Consider the following 12984-nt stretch of genomic DNA (forward strand, 5'->3'; position numbering starts at 1 on the left):
GCAGCGCTGAACACGAGCTCTGCAGACGCTGGGATTTTTCCTGCTGGAAGCAGCAGCAGCAGCAGCAGGAGCTGGGTGCGGGGCTCTGGCGATAGCGAGAAACGTGCCCGGCACGTTCCGGGCCCCGCAGCGGATTCCTTCGGCTCGTGGCGGGGCCCGAGGGAGCTCCGAGGGCGGAACAGGCCTCGAGCGGAGGCCGAGATGGAAGCCAGGGGCACGGGCAGGGCTCGGGGTTGCCGGGGAACCGCGGCCGCAGCGGCCGCGGCGCTGCTGCTCCAGGCTCAGTTGCGTGGAGACCGCGATCCTCGGTGGGTGTGCGCAGCCTGGGCACGGGCACACGGCTCCCCTGGGCCACTCGCCAGGGGAATTGTTCACAGGGAATGGGGCTGTGCGGGGCACTTCGTGCTGCATTGCTCTCACAGGGAGTCCCGAGTTCGCGGGGCTTTGCTTTCTGCCAGGGACTCCCGAATTCGCGGGGCTTTGGTCTCTGGGAGGGAGTGCCGAATTTTGTTTGAAGTCAGAGATGGACTAAAGTTGTACTTTTTGGTTTTGTCACATCTGTGCCCCGAATTGTGTTGTGGATGTTCGGATCTGGTGTGTTACTTTGCATCCCCTGCACTCATCTGGTGCAAGGCCTCAGGCAGGGCTCTGGGGGCGCGCTGGAGGCCTTGGATGGGTTGTGACACCCCCTCAGCTGCTCCTCATGGCAATGTCCCCTGCATGTGGCCTTCTTGTGGGGGGAGGTTTTAGAGCTGAGCCGCTTTGTGGGAGGGAGGATGGGTGTGCACTGCCTCTTACCAGAGCCTATGCCACACGGCCAAAATTTCCTCCTTGCCCCTCTGTTGAGGGGAGGTTTGTGTGCAAACCTGGCCTCAGCAGATGAGTCTGTGCCTGCGACTTCCCCAGCCTGAAGCCACACAGAGCTGATTCTCAGGACAGCTGCTGCCTTTGGCTTTGGTGTGGATACATTTTTCTCCCTCAGTGTTGTTGACTTCTCCCCAGACCTGAGATCATAGGACAATAGTGTCACCTCTAGTTTGTCTCAAGTTCCTGAGAGGTGGCTTAACTCACAGTCCAAAGTTCCAGTCAGCAGGCATTTCCAGGGAAGGCTGGGCTTTGGTGGTCACAGCTTCTTTATACAAATTTGTCACAACGGGCAAAAAATGCTTTATAACAAGATTTAAGCCATTAGCCATAACATTCCAGTCTCTCACACGTCCTGTGAGGAGCAGCTGAGAGAGCAAGGGGTGTTTAGCCTAAAGAAGAGGAGGTCCATTCTAGCTATTTTTAAATAATATTAATATTTAAATTAATAATAATAATAATAATAATAATAATAATAATAATAATAGTAGTAGTAGTAGTAGTATAATACTGAATCTAATAATATTAAAGCTACAGCTTTTACAGTCTGCTCTAACTATTATTAATGTTATTCAGATTTTTAGCTCCAGGTTTCAGTGTGATTCATTTTGGAATTGCACAACATAGCCATATAGTTCAACTAGAGGCCTAACAGTCCTAGGTACTCACACCAAACAAGCACTTGGCTACTTTTAAGTAATATAAATTTTTTAGCATCAGTGTATCTCTTGAGTCTGCCGTGAATTGGATTCTGGATTTTCAGAGTTCCATTCTTGCTCCTTGCAGTTTTCTTGAGGCATTGTTGATCTTCTGCGACTTCCTGCTTTCAAAATGCCTTCTGGATTCCCAGAAAAGACAACGACACCTCCTCGGCTTTTGCTCAGGGAAAGACTGAAGTCTTTTAGTGTAAGTAGCCTCTGGGGCTGTGTTAAGGCTGGAAATGCCCCTGGTGTCCCTCCTCTCCGTGCCCCTCCTGTTGTCCAGCAGCACTGTGAGGCTGCAGAGCCCTCCCCAGCTCTCTGTGCCGTGCTCCTGTTGCTGGGGGCTGTCCTGGTGCACTTGGGAACAGCGTGTGTTGCTCCAGGGACACTCCAGTGTCTTCCCTGGCTGTGCCAGCGGGGCCAAGTGAAACCAATGTCCAGCTGGAGCCCTGAGCATGCGCTTCTCTCCCTGCCCTTGTCACAGCAATTCCTTCTGCCAGGCTGGGCACTCACTGTGCTGCTCTCACAAAGCTGCCCTTGAGCACCTGGGCAGCTCCAACTCTGCCCAAAGCCTTGAGAGACACGGCTGGTCCCAGCAGCAGAGGTTCCAGAGCAGCTGTTCTCTCTCATCTCCTGCGTGGGGCACAGATCCAGCCCTGCAGACAGCACTGGAGTCAGGGCCACAAAGGTCCCTTGGCTGTCTGGAGCTCGCTTGACTGAAGATGCCCTGCTGCTGAGGCTCTGTCCAGGAGATCCCTGTGTTTTCTTCTGTGGAGGGCTGTGGGAGCCCAGACAGAGCAAGCAAATGCTAATTAACAGAGAGAACTAAAACCTGGGCACTTTCCTGTGCCCCTCACTCTTGGTACCACTTTGCTTTCTTGCATCTCCTGGACTCACCCGGCAGCGCTATCTCCTCGCTGTGAGCTTTGAGTGTTGTGCAGGGATGGAGTTAGAGAGTTCTGACAGCTCCTCCCCACTCTCTGAAAAGATCACTGCCTCAATCCAGTGAACCTAAAGAGGAAAGAAATGCCCAAAGAGCAGAAATCCCCAAACATGTCCCATCAAATCATGGAGAAGCTGAGGGACACAGCCATGTGGTTGGAGTATGTCTATTCTGCTCTGTTATTAATTTACTGATGCTAAGTATCTCAACAAGTAACTTAGGGAGCTTCCAGGACTGTCCTAGATGATGTGATCACCAATTAGTCACCAGTGCCACTTGTTCAAGAAAAGCCTTTCTGAACAAGCACATCTCTGATGCTTTTGCTGGGTTTTTTTTTGCCTTTCAGCTGCTTCCCTCTAGATTCTCGAGAGAGAAGTTCAACAAGAATGAGGCCAGTGCTGGGGAGAGTAGTCTGCCCAGAATTGGCCCATTTCTACACACGAGTGAGACTGGTCAGAAGGTAGCCTTTTTCTGCTCTTTTCCTTTCTGTCTGATGCAAGGTTTGAAGAGGGTGTGTGCTTGTGACAGGCTCGCCTCCAGCAAAATCCCTCAGTGTCCAGGTGCTGTTGTCATTGCAAACTGCTGGTAGTGGTGGACTTGGAGTCCTGGTCTGCACCAAGCCAACACAAATAACTTCTGCTGAAACTGCTGGGGTTTGCTGGAGTGGAGCTGCCATTGCTAAAACAGTGGGGGGAAGGGTGGGGACACAAAGGCACAAATTTGCCATTTGCCATTCTCCTGCTGAAATAGCCACCTCTTGCTTTGCTGTGGTCACCATCAAATGCTTGGGGTCATAGGATTTCATCCACAGTGGCAGTGCTGGCCTCTGAAGGCCAAGGAGCTGCAGGAATGACTGCAGATTTAACAAAACTAATTGCATGAATGCTTTGGGTTGGAACAATGTGTTGGGAGCCTGAGAGATTCTGCAGGCTGCCAGGTGTACAGGGGACTCGCCCTGGGCAGGGGGAATGGATGTGCTTTCTCTGGATCAGTGCCTACTTAGAGGTGTGTTTAAAGCTGCTTTTCCTGCAGGACTGGCTGGGTACATTGCACAGTCCAGATGTGGTAGGTGGCCGAGGTGGGTGCTGAGCAGGAAATTGGCAGCAAGAGACAGTAACAAAGTGGTGAAGGATTGCCCTGGAGAGGGAGGTCAGGGACAGCTCAGAGAAGGGCACAACCAAGGGCCAGTGTGCTGCAGCCACTCCCTTCAGCAGTGCAGTCCCACAGGAGAGCTGCTGGTGTGTCTGGAGTGGCAGCAGTGTGGCTGGAGAAGGCAAACAACAGGGGAGAGTTTTCTCAAAGCAATGTCTCTGCTCCAGAAGCATTTGCTGCTGTTGTGTCATTTCAGACATGCCTCTAGAATGGTATCAAATAAGACAGCAATAATAGAGATATACAAGAAAGCACCCATTTAAAGCTCATGGGAAAAGGAGATACTAACTCTACTCTTACCCAAGTTACTGAGAAAAGAACTGACCCTTATCCTCATTTAGCATTCACCTCATTTGTCTTTTTCCTAATTTCTGTGTTATTTTATTTTTGCCTTTACCTCTGTTAGAAACACACTAACTTTTAAATACAATTAAAGGGGACAAAGTTGTGGAAGCAAAAGAAAACTGTTCATTAGTGACAATTCAGCTGAGCTGGGTGTGTGTCTCCCTCCCTGAGAGCTGAGCACACACACCCCCTTCACCAAAATGGCTTTTTTTATACCCTTTATACCCTTTTATATGGCTTCTTTTATACCCTTTATACCCTTTTATGTGGCTTCTTTTATACCCTGCCCTGTGTGGCCCAGCAGCTCTTGAGCAGCTCAGAGCAGAGGTGGCTGAGCTACTGTTTCCCCAGTGTGGCCTGGGCAGACGTGCTCTCCCAGAGTCTGTACTTCACTGGGGATCAGAGGAAGAGTCTCCCTCATGAACATTCCTCCCAGCAGCTGAACCTCTCCCTGCTCTCTCTTGTCTCTCCAGTTGTTGCCAGTTCTCCCGAAACAGAGCTCGTTTCGTGTTTCCCCACCAGAGGTGGTGTTTCAGAACTTCGTGGCTCATGAAGTCTCTGAAATGGAACTGTCTCTCACAAATGAGAGCAAGGTGAGTGCTGGGGCCTGGAGCTTTAACACTGTGCTGGAAGAGGAGGGGGGTGTCATTCCCATGGTGTGCAGCAAAGCAAGTTCCCTGCTGCAGCACATCCAGAAGAAAATGTCTCAGCACCTTTGTTCTGCAGGATGCTGGAAATCTTGCTGTGCTGGGAATTCTCCCCTGAGTTTGGCTATGCATTGATGGTATCTATCCTAAAGGATTTGCTTTCTCTTGAAAGCTCTGGATTGATAGGAATGTTGAGGGCTGTACAGTTCCAACCTGCTTTCATGCTTTGCCTTGGGTCTATACCACATGCTGTGTCTCCCTGGTTAATCTTGGTAGGAATCCTGGTAGGAATCTCTGCCTCTCTCAGCCTGTTTGGCTCCCTTTGAGCAGCTCACAGTCAAAGCTCATGGGCTGAGACTTCTCCTCTTTATGCTGGAATCACTTAGCACTGATGGCATTGGTACTGCAGGAAATGTGTTCTGAAACAGCCCTGGAGTCAGACTGATGCAGCAGAAGCAGTGAGAGGCCTTTAGGTGCCACTTCAGGCTCCTGCTAAGCTTCATCCAGCTCTGCTCAGGTTTTCCAAAAGCAACGTGGTGCTCTGCTTTCCCTTTGGAGAACCACAGCACATCCAAAGTCATGTGCTCCTGGAGGATTTCACCTTCACTTGAGGCAATTGTGATTATTTTTCAGTTTCCCAAGAGAGCTGAGAGGGGAAAAAGTTGAAAAATGTCAGCAGTTGTGTTCCACTGTAAAGAGGAAAATCGAAACCATTTGAATTTCAGTTAGGGAAACATTTTCTCAAATGAGGCTTGTGCCGAGAGTGGACTGGTGGGAAGAGCCAGGAGGGAGTCAAAATCATCTGGTTTAGACTTTTTGAGAGCATTTGGGTGCTCAGGGGTTGATATCTATGTGCTAGAAAATGCACATTTGCTGTGTCTGTGTATCCCAGAGGGCAGAACCTGGCCTGCTGGCTGCAGGCAGGAATGCCCAGCAGCCCAGCTCGCCTGCACAGGCAGCAAGAGCCCCTGGGGAGCCAAGATTGCTTTAATGCTGCAATGTGAGTCAATACTGGTCATGTTTGTCCAGGCAGAAAATGCCTTTGAAGCCCACAGTCAATAGGCACAGCCTGTCTGTATTTCCATCACTTTTGGCAAAGTGATTGCTGTCCTGGTTTTATGATTCTTCCTTGCTGCTGTAGTTGCTCATTTAAATTCTCTTTTGCCATCTCCATGATTTAGGGATTTTCTTGCTGTGTTCCTTCTTTGCCTTTTCAGGTTTGCTTTTATTCCCAGGGAGGCCACAGTGTTTGGTCTCCTCTCTTGCTGGTCTGCCTGCCTGACTGTATCCCCAGACCTGCCCTAGGCAAACCTGATCTGCTAGAAGGGAATTTCTTCCTTCCCCCAGGATAATGTGCTGCTTTGCTTTCAGGTAGCACATCCCCTGTCTGGAACACCACTGCATGGCTGTGTGCAGGCAGAAGAAAGCAGGTTTTTTGGCCTTGTTGAATGTGCAGATGACTTGGTGCAGGTGCTCTGTCTCCATCCTGCTGGTGCTGACCTGCTGGGCCCTTCCTTCCCACGGGGCACTGCCCTAGTGCCCCTGGCCAAAATGAGCCAGACAGAAGGGATTCAAGTTGTCCCTTGTGAATGATGTACCTGTACCTGCACAGCTGAAAGTGCTTTGGGAAAGGGATCAAGGAAGGATGTCAGCAGGGCACGGACAGGTCTCCTGTCAGCCTGTTTGCACAAGTGGCACAATCATTGTTTCATGTCTTCCCTGCAGTGTGTTCAGCTGGTGCAGGTCTCCATGCAGAGCTCGCCTTATTTCAGGCTGGTGTGCCCCAACGACGCGTACCGTGCTGTGCCACGAGGTGCGACTGCCCGTGTGTGCATTCAGTTCACCCCCAGCGAGAGCAAGGTGAGACTGAGCCAAAACACACCATTATCTCCAGAGCCATTGTTCTCCCTGCACTCTGGGACAGCCCATTCCATGCTGTGAGCTTGGCTCCAGGCTGGGGGCAGGCAGCCTGCAGCCAGGCTCACCTTGGCACGTGCTGTCAGGGGCTGCAGCCAGGCCTGACAGGCCCTGCTTCCCCTCCCTGCACATTCCTGAGCATTCCCAAGGGAAGATGCACAGGGAACAGGATGAAAATGACAGAGGGCTGTTGAGAGATGTTCAGCCATCTCTAGGTACGGTGGAAGGGGTTTCATTCTTATGGAAAACACTGGAAGAATGAAGAGCTCAGAGAGCTTTCCTCCTTCCTGACTGGCAACAGCTTCCCTGCCTCAGCCTGGGCTGGAGCAAAGTGGTGATTTCTGCCCCCTCTGTTCTCCAGCCTTGCAGCTGTGCTGTGCCACAGCACAAGTGACCAAAGTACAGCTGCAAGGCCAGGGCAGAGGATGTGCTGTGCCTGTGAGCCCAGCCTGGCACAGGCACACTGAGCTCTAGGTGCCCTTAGCAGGAGGTTGGTGAGCTGCAAGGGGACTTGGACACCTGCTGAAAGAGCTGCTGTAGGGCAGGTACAACCTGCAGGCAGAGCTGTGAGCCCAGAGCCTGTGGCAGTGACACTGCTGTGGCTCTGTCTTCATGCCTGTCACTGGGGCTGCTCTGTCCACTGGCCCCCATTCCGTGCCAAACGTGCTTTGCTGGGGAGATTTGAGCAGCAGTGCCGAGGCCCTGGAGCTCTGATCTCAGTGCTGGGATCTGGAGGTTTGTTCATACAGAAGGGTTTAGGACATGGCAGGGAAGGGAGGAAGGGAAACAAACAACATCCAACAGCATCCTGCTACCTCTTAGCACTGTTCTTCTCCTGACTTGCTTGGAGAGGCAAAGTTAGAGGGGAGTTGTGAGCCAACTCATGTTTCTACACTAGACCAGAGGTGCAGGACCTTTTTGGGTGCAGCTGTTTTCTCACCTTCCTTTCCTTTTGCTGCTTAGAGTCAGTTTAACACTTGGTCCTATTCTCAAACAGCAGGAATACAGGAACCTAAAGAGGAATGGCCTGTGTTCCCTAGCTCCATGTTCCTTAGAAGGGACTTGGAAATTATTTAACATCATTAAACTTTAGAGTAGAAGTTGTGGCCTAGGGCAGTTCTCTGTATGACCCTAATGACATGAGAGCTTAATGCCACTGAGATAGGTTTTGCAAAGTGAACTGGTGCCTTTAATAATAATAATATTATTGGTAGAACTTAGTGTTCATTTTGGGGTGGAATAGAGTAGAGTAGAGTAGAGTAGAGTAGAGTAGAGTAGAGTAGAGTAGAATAGAATAGAATAGAATAGAATAGAATAGAATAGAATAGAATAGAATAGAATAGAATAGAATAGAATAGATGCCCTTGAAGGGTTCTAGGCCATTGTTTTCTTCTGCCATGGGAATGGCACTAAATGCCCCATGCTGAGCTAGTTTCTTTTCCTGCAGGATTATTCCCATGAGCTGGTCTGCATCACTAAAACAGAAAGGATAGTTGTGCCAATTCGGGCCATTGCTGCCCGAGCTATCCTGACCATCCCAGACCAGCTGAACTTCTCGGAGTGTCCGGTCAAGAGCAGCACCAAGAAGACTCTGCTGCTTCGCAACACTGGCAACCTGGAGGCTCATTACTACATCAGCACCCAGAGGTGAGGCAGCTCCTCTGTCCTTGTGCAAAACACCTTTGGGTGATAATAGGCTTGGCAAAGAGCAACAAAAGGAAGCTGAGCATCAGGGCTGCACTGCAGCTCTGGCTGGAAGTGAGCAGGATGGATGGCATCTGCTCTTGCTTTCAGTGGTTTCACAAACCATTCTCTGATGGGATTGCTGGCAGTGGGATCCTTGGGTCTCATTGCAGAGAGCTGGATGCAGAGTATGGGGCAGATGAGGTCATTTTATCCCACAGGATCTCCTGAGGTCTGTATCCCATCAGAAGTAGGTCAGCAGCTGTTTCTGATCCTGTTTTGTCTCTTTTCTGTTGCCTGAGGTTTCTGTGCTCCCTGCTTGCCCAAGGGAGCCGAAGTGACCTGCACTGCAGAAGGAATATCATCCCCAGATGTCCCCTGAGTCCTGATCTCTCTCTTTGTGTTGCAGTCCTTTCTCCGTGGTTCCGGCCATGGGAGCTCTGGGTGCTGGTGACAGCGTGCAGGTGACAGTGGGATTTCACCCGCTGACCACTGGTGCCCATTTTGGGTCCATGGTGGTGTGCTACAACACAGGTGAGTGCTGGGCACTGCACGGGGCACAGGACACTTCTCCAGCACCACTCCCTGTTGTGCCAGCCACCTCAATTCCCTCTAGATGTACCTCCCCTGTTCCAGCTCAACCCCAAAGAAAACTGAGAACCAGTTGGTGCTTAGGGGGCTGATAAAGTGCATCCCCTCTAACAGGACTAAGATTTTTGGGCTCCTGTTTTGCTGAGAGTTGCTGAGTGGAGGAAGGAGGAGCCCTGATTCTCCACTGCCATGTGGCTATGCCTGGCTGAAGTTTTGTTTTATTCTGGCCAGTGCTGTGTGTGAGGTGTGAGGTCTCCATCAGACTCTCTCCAATGCAGTGTATTTCTTGCACACCTCTGTCCCATAGGCTGCTGCTCCACTGGCTTGTCACAGACCCTTGTACTGTGTTGCCCTCTACACATATATATAGTTTCTGTCCAATAACATTTTCAAATCCTCAAGTACTTTTTGGTGACAAATCAAGACAATTTTTTCCTTGTCCCCATTTCCCAGGCCATTCATGCTGTTGCACACCTCTCACATCTATCTCCCATTTGATTTCTTGACTGAGGAATCCCATTCAGGCTTCATGTAGAAGCTGCTCTGTACTTACTGATCTTTCCTTGGTCCCTTTTTTATTCAATTTGAAATGCTCCCGTTTGGTTTTTGAGATCAGAACAATATCAAATATTTCAAGACTGATGTGGCTGTGTGTTTGGACAGGGAGCTGCTGCTGCTGATGATTTTCATGGTGTTCATTTTGTAGTGGTTTGTCATATTGCAGAGCCAGGCTGGTTGTGTTTCCTCACCTGGGTCCCCTCCTGCTGTGGGCTTCACCTCACTTGTTCCTCTGGGCCTCCTTTTTCTGCTCACATGCCCCCAGGTGGATTTGCTTGTCAGCAGCAAGGGATCCAAGGGATCAGGAGAGACAGGAATCTCATGGGATGCCCAGGGGGAACCCCAGGCAAGCCAGGACTGAACAGGGCTCCTTAGCATCACCTGAAGGACTTGGATGCAGAAATCCTGGTGATCTGAGTGGGTCACCTGAGCACACCTGACAAACCTCACTGTACCTTGGGGCCAAATCTCCACAAACACACTCCAAAATGAGCTGTTTTAGGAGGTGCCCAGGACACCCTCACGCTGCACACACACAGCTGTCAGGACGTTATAAATGTGCTGACCCCTAGAACTGCAAATAGAGCTAAAAGCTGTGACCCTTTCTTCTGTCACCTGTGGTTTGCTCTGTTCCTTGGGCTTTCATCAGCAACTGAGCTGAGCAAAGGCTCCCCTTTGCTTTGTTCCAGGTGAAGAAAGGATCCACACAAACCTTCAGGGAGAAGCTGTAGATGTCAGCATCGGGTTGAGGACGTATTCCGTGGAGCTGAAGAAGACTTTCATCACCACGTCAAGCCACACAGCAATGTTCATCGAGAACAGGAGTAACATCAGAGCCCAGTTCCAGTGGAAGACTTTTCCTAGTGAGGAAGATGAGAATGAAGAGAAGAGGAGGTTGGTTTGAAAGATGCATTTCAGTGAGATCCATGGGCCAAGACTAAAACTAACGTACGGCCTCAGGAGGGTGTTGGTGCTTTGGAATGGCTCAGGCCAAGTAAAGCATCCCTGGCATTAGGGGGTGTGTCCCTGGGCTTCAGGAGCTCAGCACTTGACATTCCAGTTCCATTTATACCCCAGCCAGGGATGGCATTTTGGGAAGGAAAGGTTGATGGCAATGACTGGATTTCCTCAAGTTCTAACGGGGCAGCAGCAGCAATGGCTTTTGGTCATTTGTAAACCATTGCTGGGGGGGAAAAAAAGGGAAGAAAGCAAAAAGAAAATAAAAGGCAAGCACCTCACAACCAGCCAAAAGACACAACCCACTACAGAAGGAGGGTGGGTGGCTGCATCCTTTCTGCTCAGCCTGCTTGTGCAAACTGCCCTGCCAGAACTGCCCTGCCAAAACTGCCCTGGAAAGCCCCTGCTTGCTGTGGGCCAGGTCATTTGCACTCCTCAGAGCCATTTTAAGCTGCCTGCAAAGGACCAGGAGATGAACACTGGCCCACTTGAATGGCTGGCAAGAGGGTCCTTTAGTGCCCTGGGCTTCTTGGTTTTCCACTGTTCTCTATCTGCTTACACGATGTCTGACTTTCATACAAGCTCTGTGTGTTAAAAGAAAATCCTGTGACCTTCTCTGGCTGCTTCCCTGGGCTGTTTATTTCCATTTTTCCCACTTGCCTGCCTCAGCCTGGACCCCAGGTGATCCACTTTCCCCTCAGAAGCAACAAGGTTTCCCCAAAGGAAACTTCAGCCTGGTTTTGGTTTCATGGGTTTTTTTCCAAAAGCATCTGTTTTCACACCAGTTTTATGACAGTCCTAGACTGTCACCATGACATTTCATTCTTCCTTATTTCCAGTCCTAGGGATGGTTTTAGCTCCAAGGCCACTGTCCTGCTGTCAGAGAAGCTTTTGAGGTCTTGGAGCAGAGAAGACTTTTTTTTATGAGAGGAGATAGTGTAGGATCCTTTTCTTCTCAGGACTACTACAGGATTCTACTACCATGCACTGGGATGGGACCCATAAAGCTCTGGATCACAAAAAGGTCTCTCCAGGAGTTTGCTGTCCCCCTCCTGCACAACCAAGTCCCTTCCCTTCTCAGAGCCTCTGTTTTCATGCATATAAAACCTTGAATGTCATTGAAGGGATGCAGTGCCTGAATTCATCCTTTTCCTTTGGAAGTGCTCTGGGATGCTCTTGAGAAAGGCAGAGCAGGGAACAGGGCAGGTCCCAAAGAGAAGAAATTAAGAGTGATGCTGGTAACACAGAGCTGTGACCCAGCTTCATCTCCCCTTCCCAGGGAAGTCCTGCTCCATGATCTTTATCTCCTCCCCTGAGCATCTCAGTGGTAGGAAAAGCCAGTTGAGGTGGCTGCTGGATTGTCCCTCAGTTTTGGCAGAGGCTTTGAGGCCGGAGGTTCTCTTAAGGGATGCTGGCTTTCCAAACCTCTCCTGTGTTTGCAAGTGTGCAGTAAAACTACCTGTTGTACCAGTGAACAAGTTATGCTCTGATCCACTTGGGATTGCCATGGCTTGGGGTCAGCCCTTGCTGGGAGCTGCTGCTGCTCCTCCCCAGGTGCTTTGCTCTCCTGCACTTCCACTTCTCTCTGCAAATCTCGGGCTCATTGAACCATCTGCTGGCTTTGTCTGTCCCTGTGGCTGCAGGCAGTGTTACTTGCTGCGATCACCGAGAGAGGCCTGCGTGGACAACACGACGGGAGAGAGAAGAAGAGCGAAGAAGAAGGGTTCCTGTGAAGATCGCCGCGCCATCCTGAAGAGCAGCGTCCGGGAGAAGATGATGATGGTGAAAGAAGACCCCATGCTATTCTCCAATGATGCTTTTTCCCTTGAGCCACTGGTAAGTGATAGCTGAGAGCCTCACTTTCTTCCTCTAACTCTAACTCTCTAACTCCCTAACACTCTAACACTCTAACTCTTCCCTATCCCCTTCCCCTTCCCCTTCCCTTTCCTCCTCCTCCTCTTCTGTTTATGCAAGTGAACCCCCACGTTCTCCCATCAACCAGAGCCCTGATTCTGAGGATTGGCATTGTGAGAGATGATGAATGCCTGGTGTCTGCACAGTGCAAAATCCCTTCTCATCTTGGAGTAAACCCCAGAATAATCCCAACCCCTGCTTTCTTTCCAAACAGGTTAAACTAATATTTTTATTTCCAGGGAAGGGGATCATGTTCTCTTCTTGCCAAGTGCACCAGTGCACAGAGGCAGTTACATACTGCAGCTGACAGCAGCATGATGTGACCAACAGCTTGTGTCAGAGCAGTGGGAATGTTGTGGAGAGTGGGAGCTGATCAGCTGAGCATTGAGAGCTTCCAGTGGTGTATTGAGCTGGGTTTGGAGCGTTTCCTTGGGCTCCTTGTGTTGTTCACTCATCACTGATGCTCTAAATAAAGGCTTGCAGGACTGTGATTGTACACAAGAAATGGGAAGTTTGAAGAGAAATGTTTTGCTGTCTCTTTCTGTTTCAGGAGGGAGAGATCGGGCCAAATAGTTCAGTCCAAATCAAGGTGACCTTTAAACCCCTAAAGGCCCGAGAGTATCGGAGTGTGGCTTACTGCAACATCTCAGGTACAGCTCCTTTCCCCTGCTTCTCTCAGCCCTACTGAAGCCATGGTGCAAGCCTGAGCCCA

General features: G+C 50.3%; 1 protein-coding gene across 1 annotated transcript; it reads left to right on the forward strand.

The window, feature by feature from the left end:
- Nucleotides 1-329: 329 nt before the first annotated feature.
- LOC111943713 (axonemal central pair apparatus protein HYDIN-like) lies at nucleotides 330-12922 on the forward strand (the record flags this gene model as incomplete). Its single annotated transcript, XM_086874364.1, has 10 exons — nucleotides 330-594; nucleotides 1651-1770; nucleotides 2855-2968; nucleotides 4479-4598; nucleotides 6378-6512; nucleotides 8017-8216; nucleotides 8662-8786; nucleotides 10091-10295; nucleotides 12002-12194; nucleotides 12823-12922. Coding segments are annotated over exons 2-10 (1267 nt in total), but the record flags the coding sequence as incomplete, so codon positions are not given.
- Nucleotides 12923-12984: the final 62 nt, after the last annotated feature.

This window comes from Cyanistes caeruleus, unplaced genomic scaffold (assembly GCF_971803275.1).
Source record: "Cyanistes caeruleus unplaced genomic scaffold, bCyaCae1.hap1.1 HAP1_SCAFFOLD_196, whole genome shotgun sequence".
Taxonomy (NCBI): Eukaryota; Metazoa; Chordata; class Aves; order Passeriformes; family Paridae; genus Cyanistes; species Cyanistes caeruleus.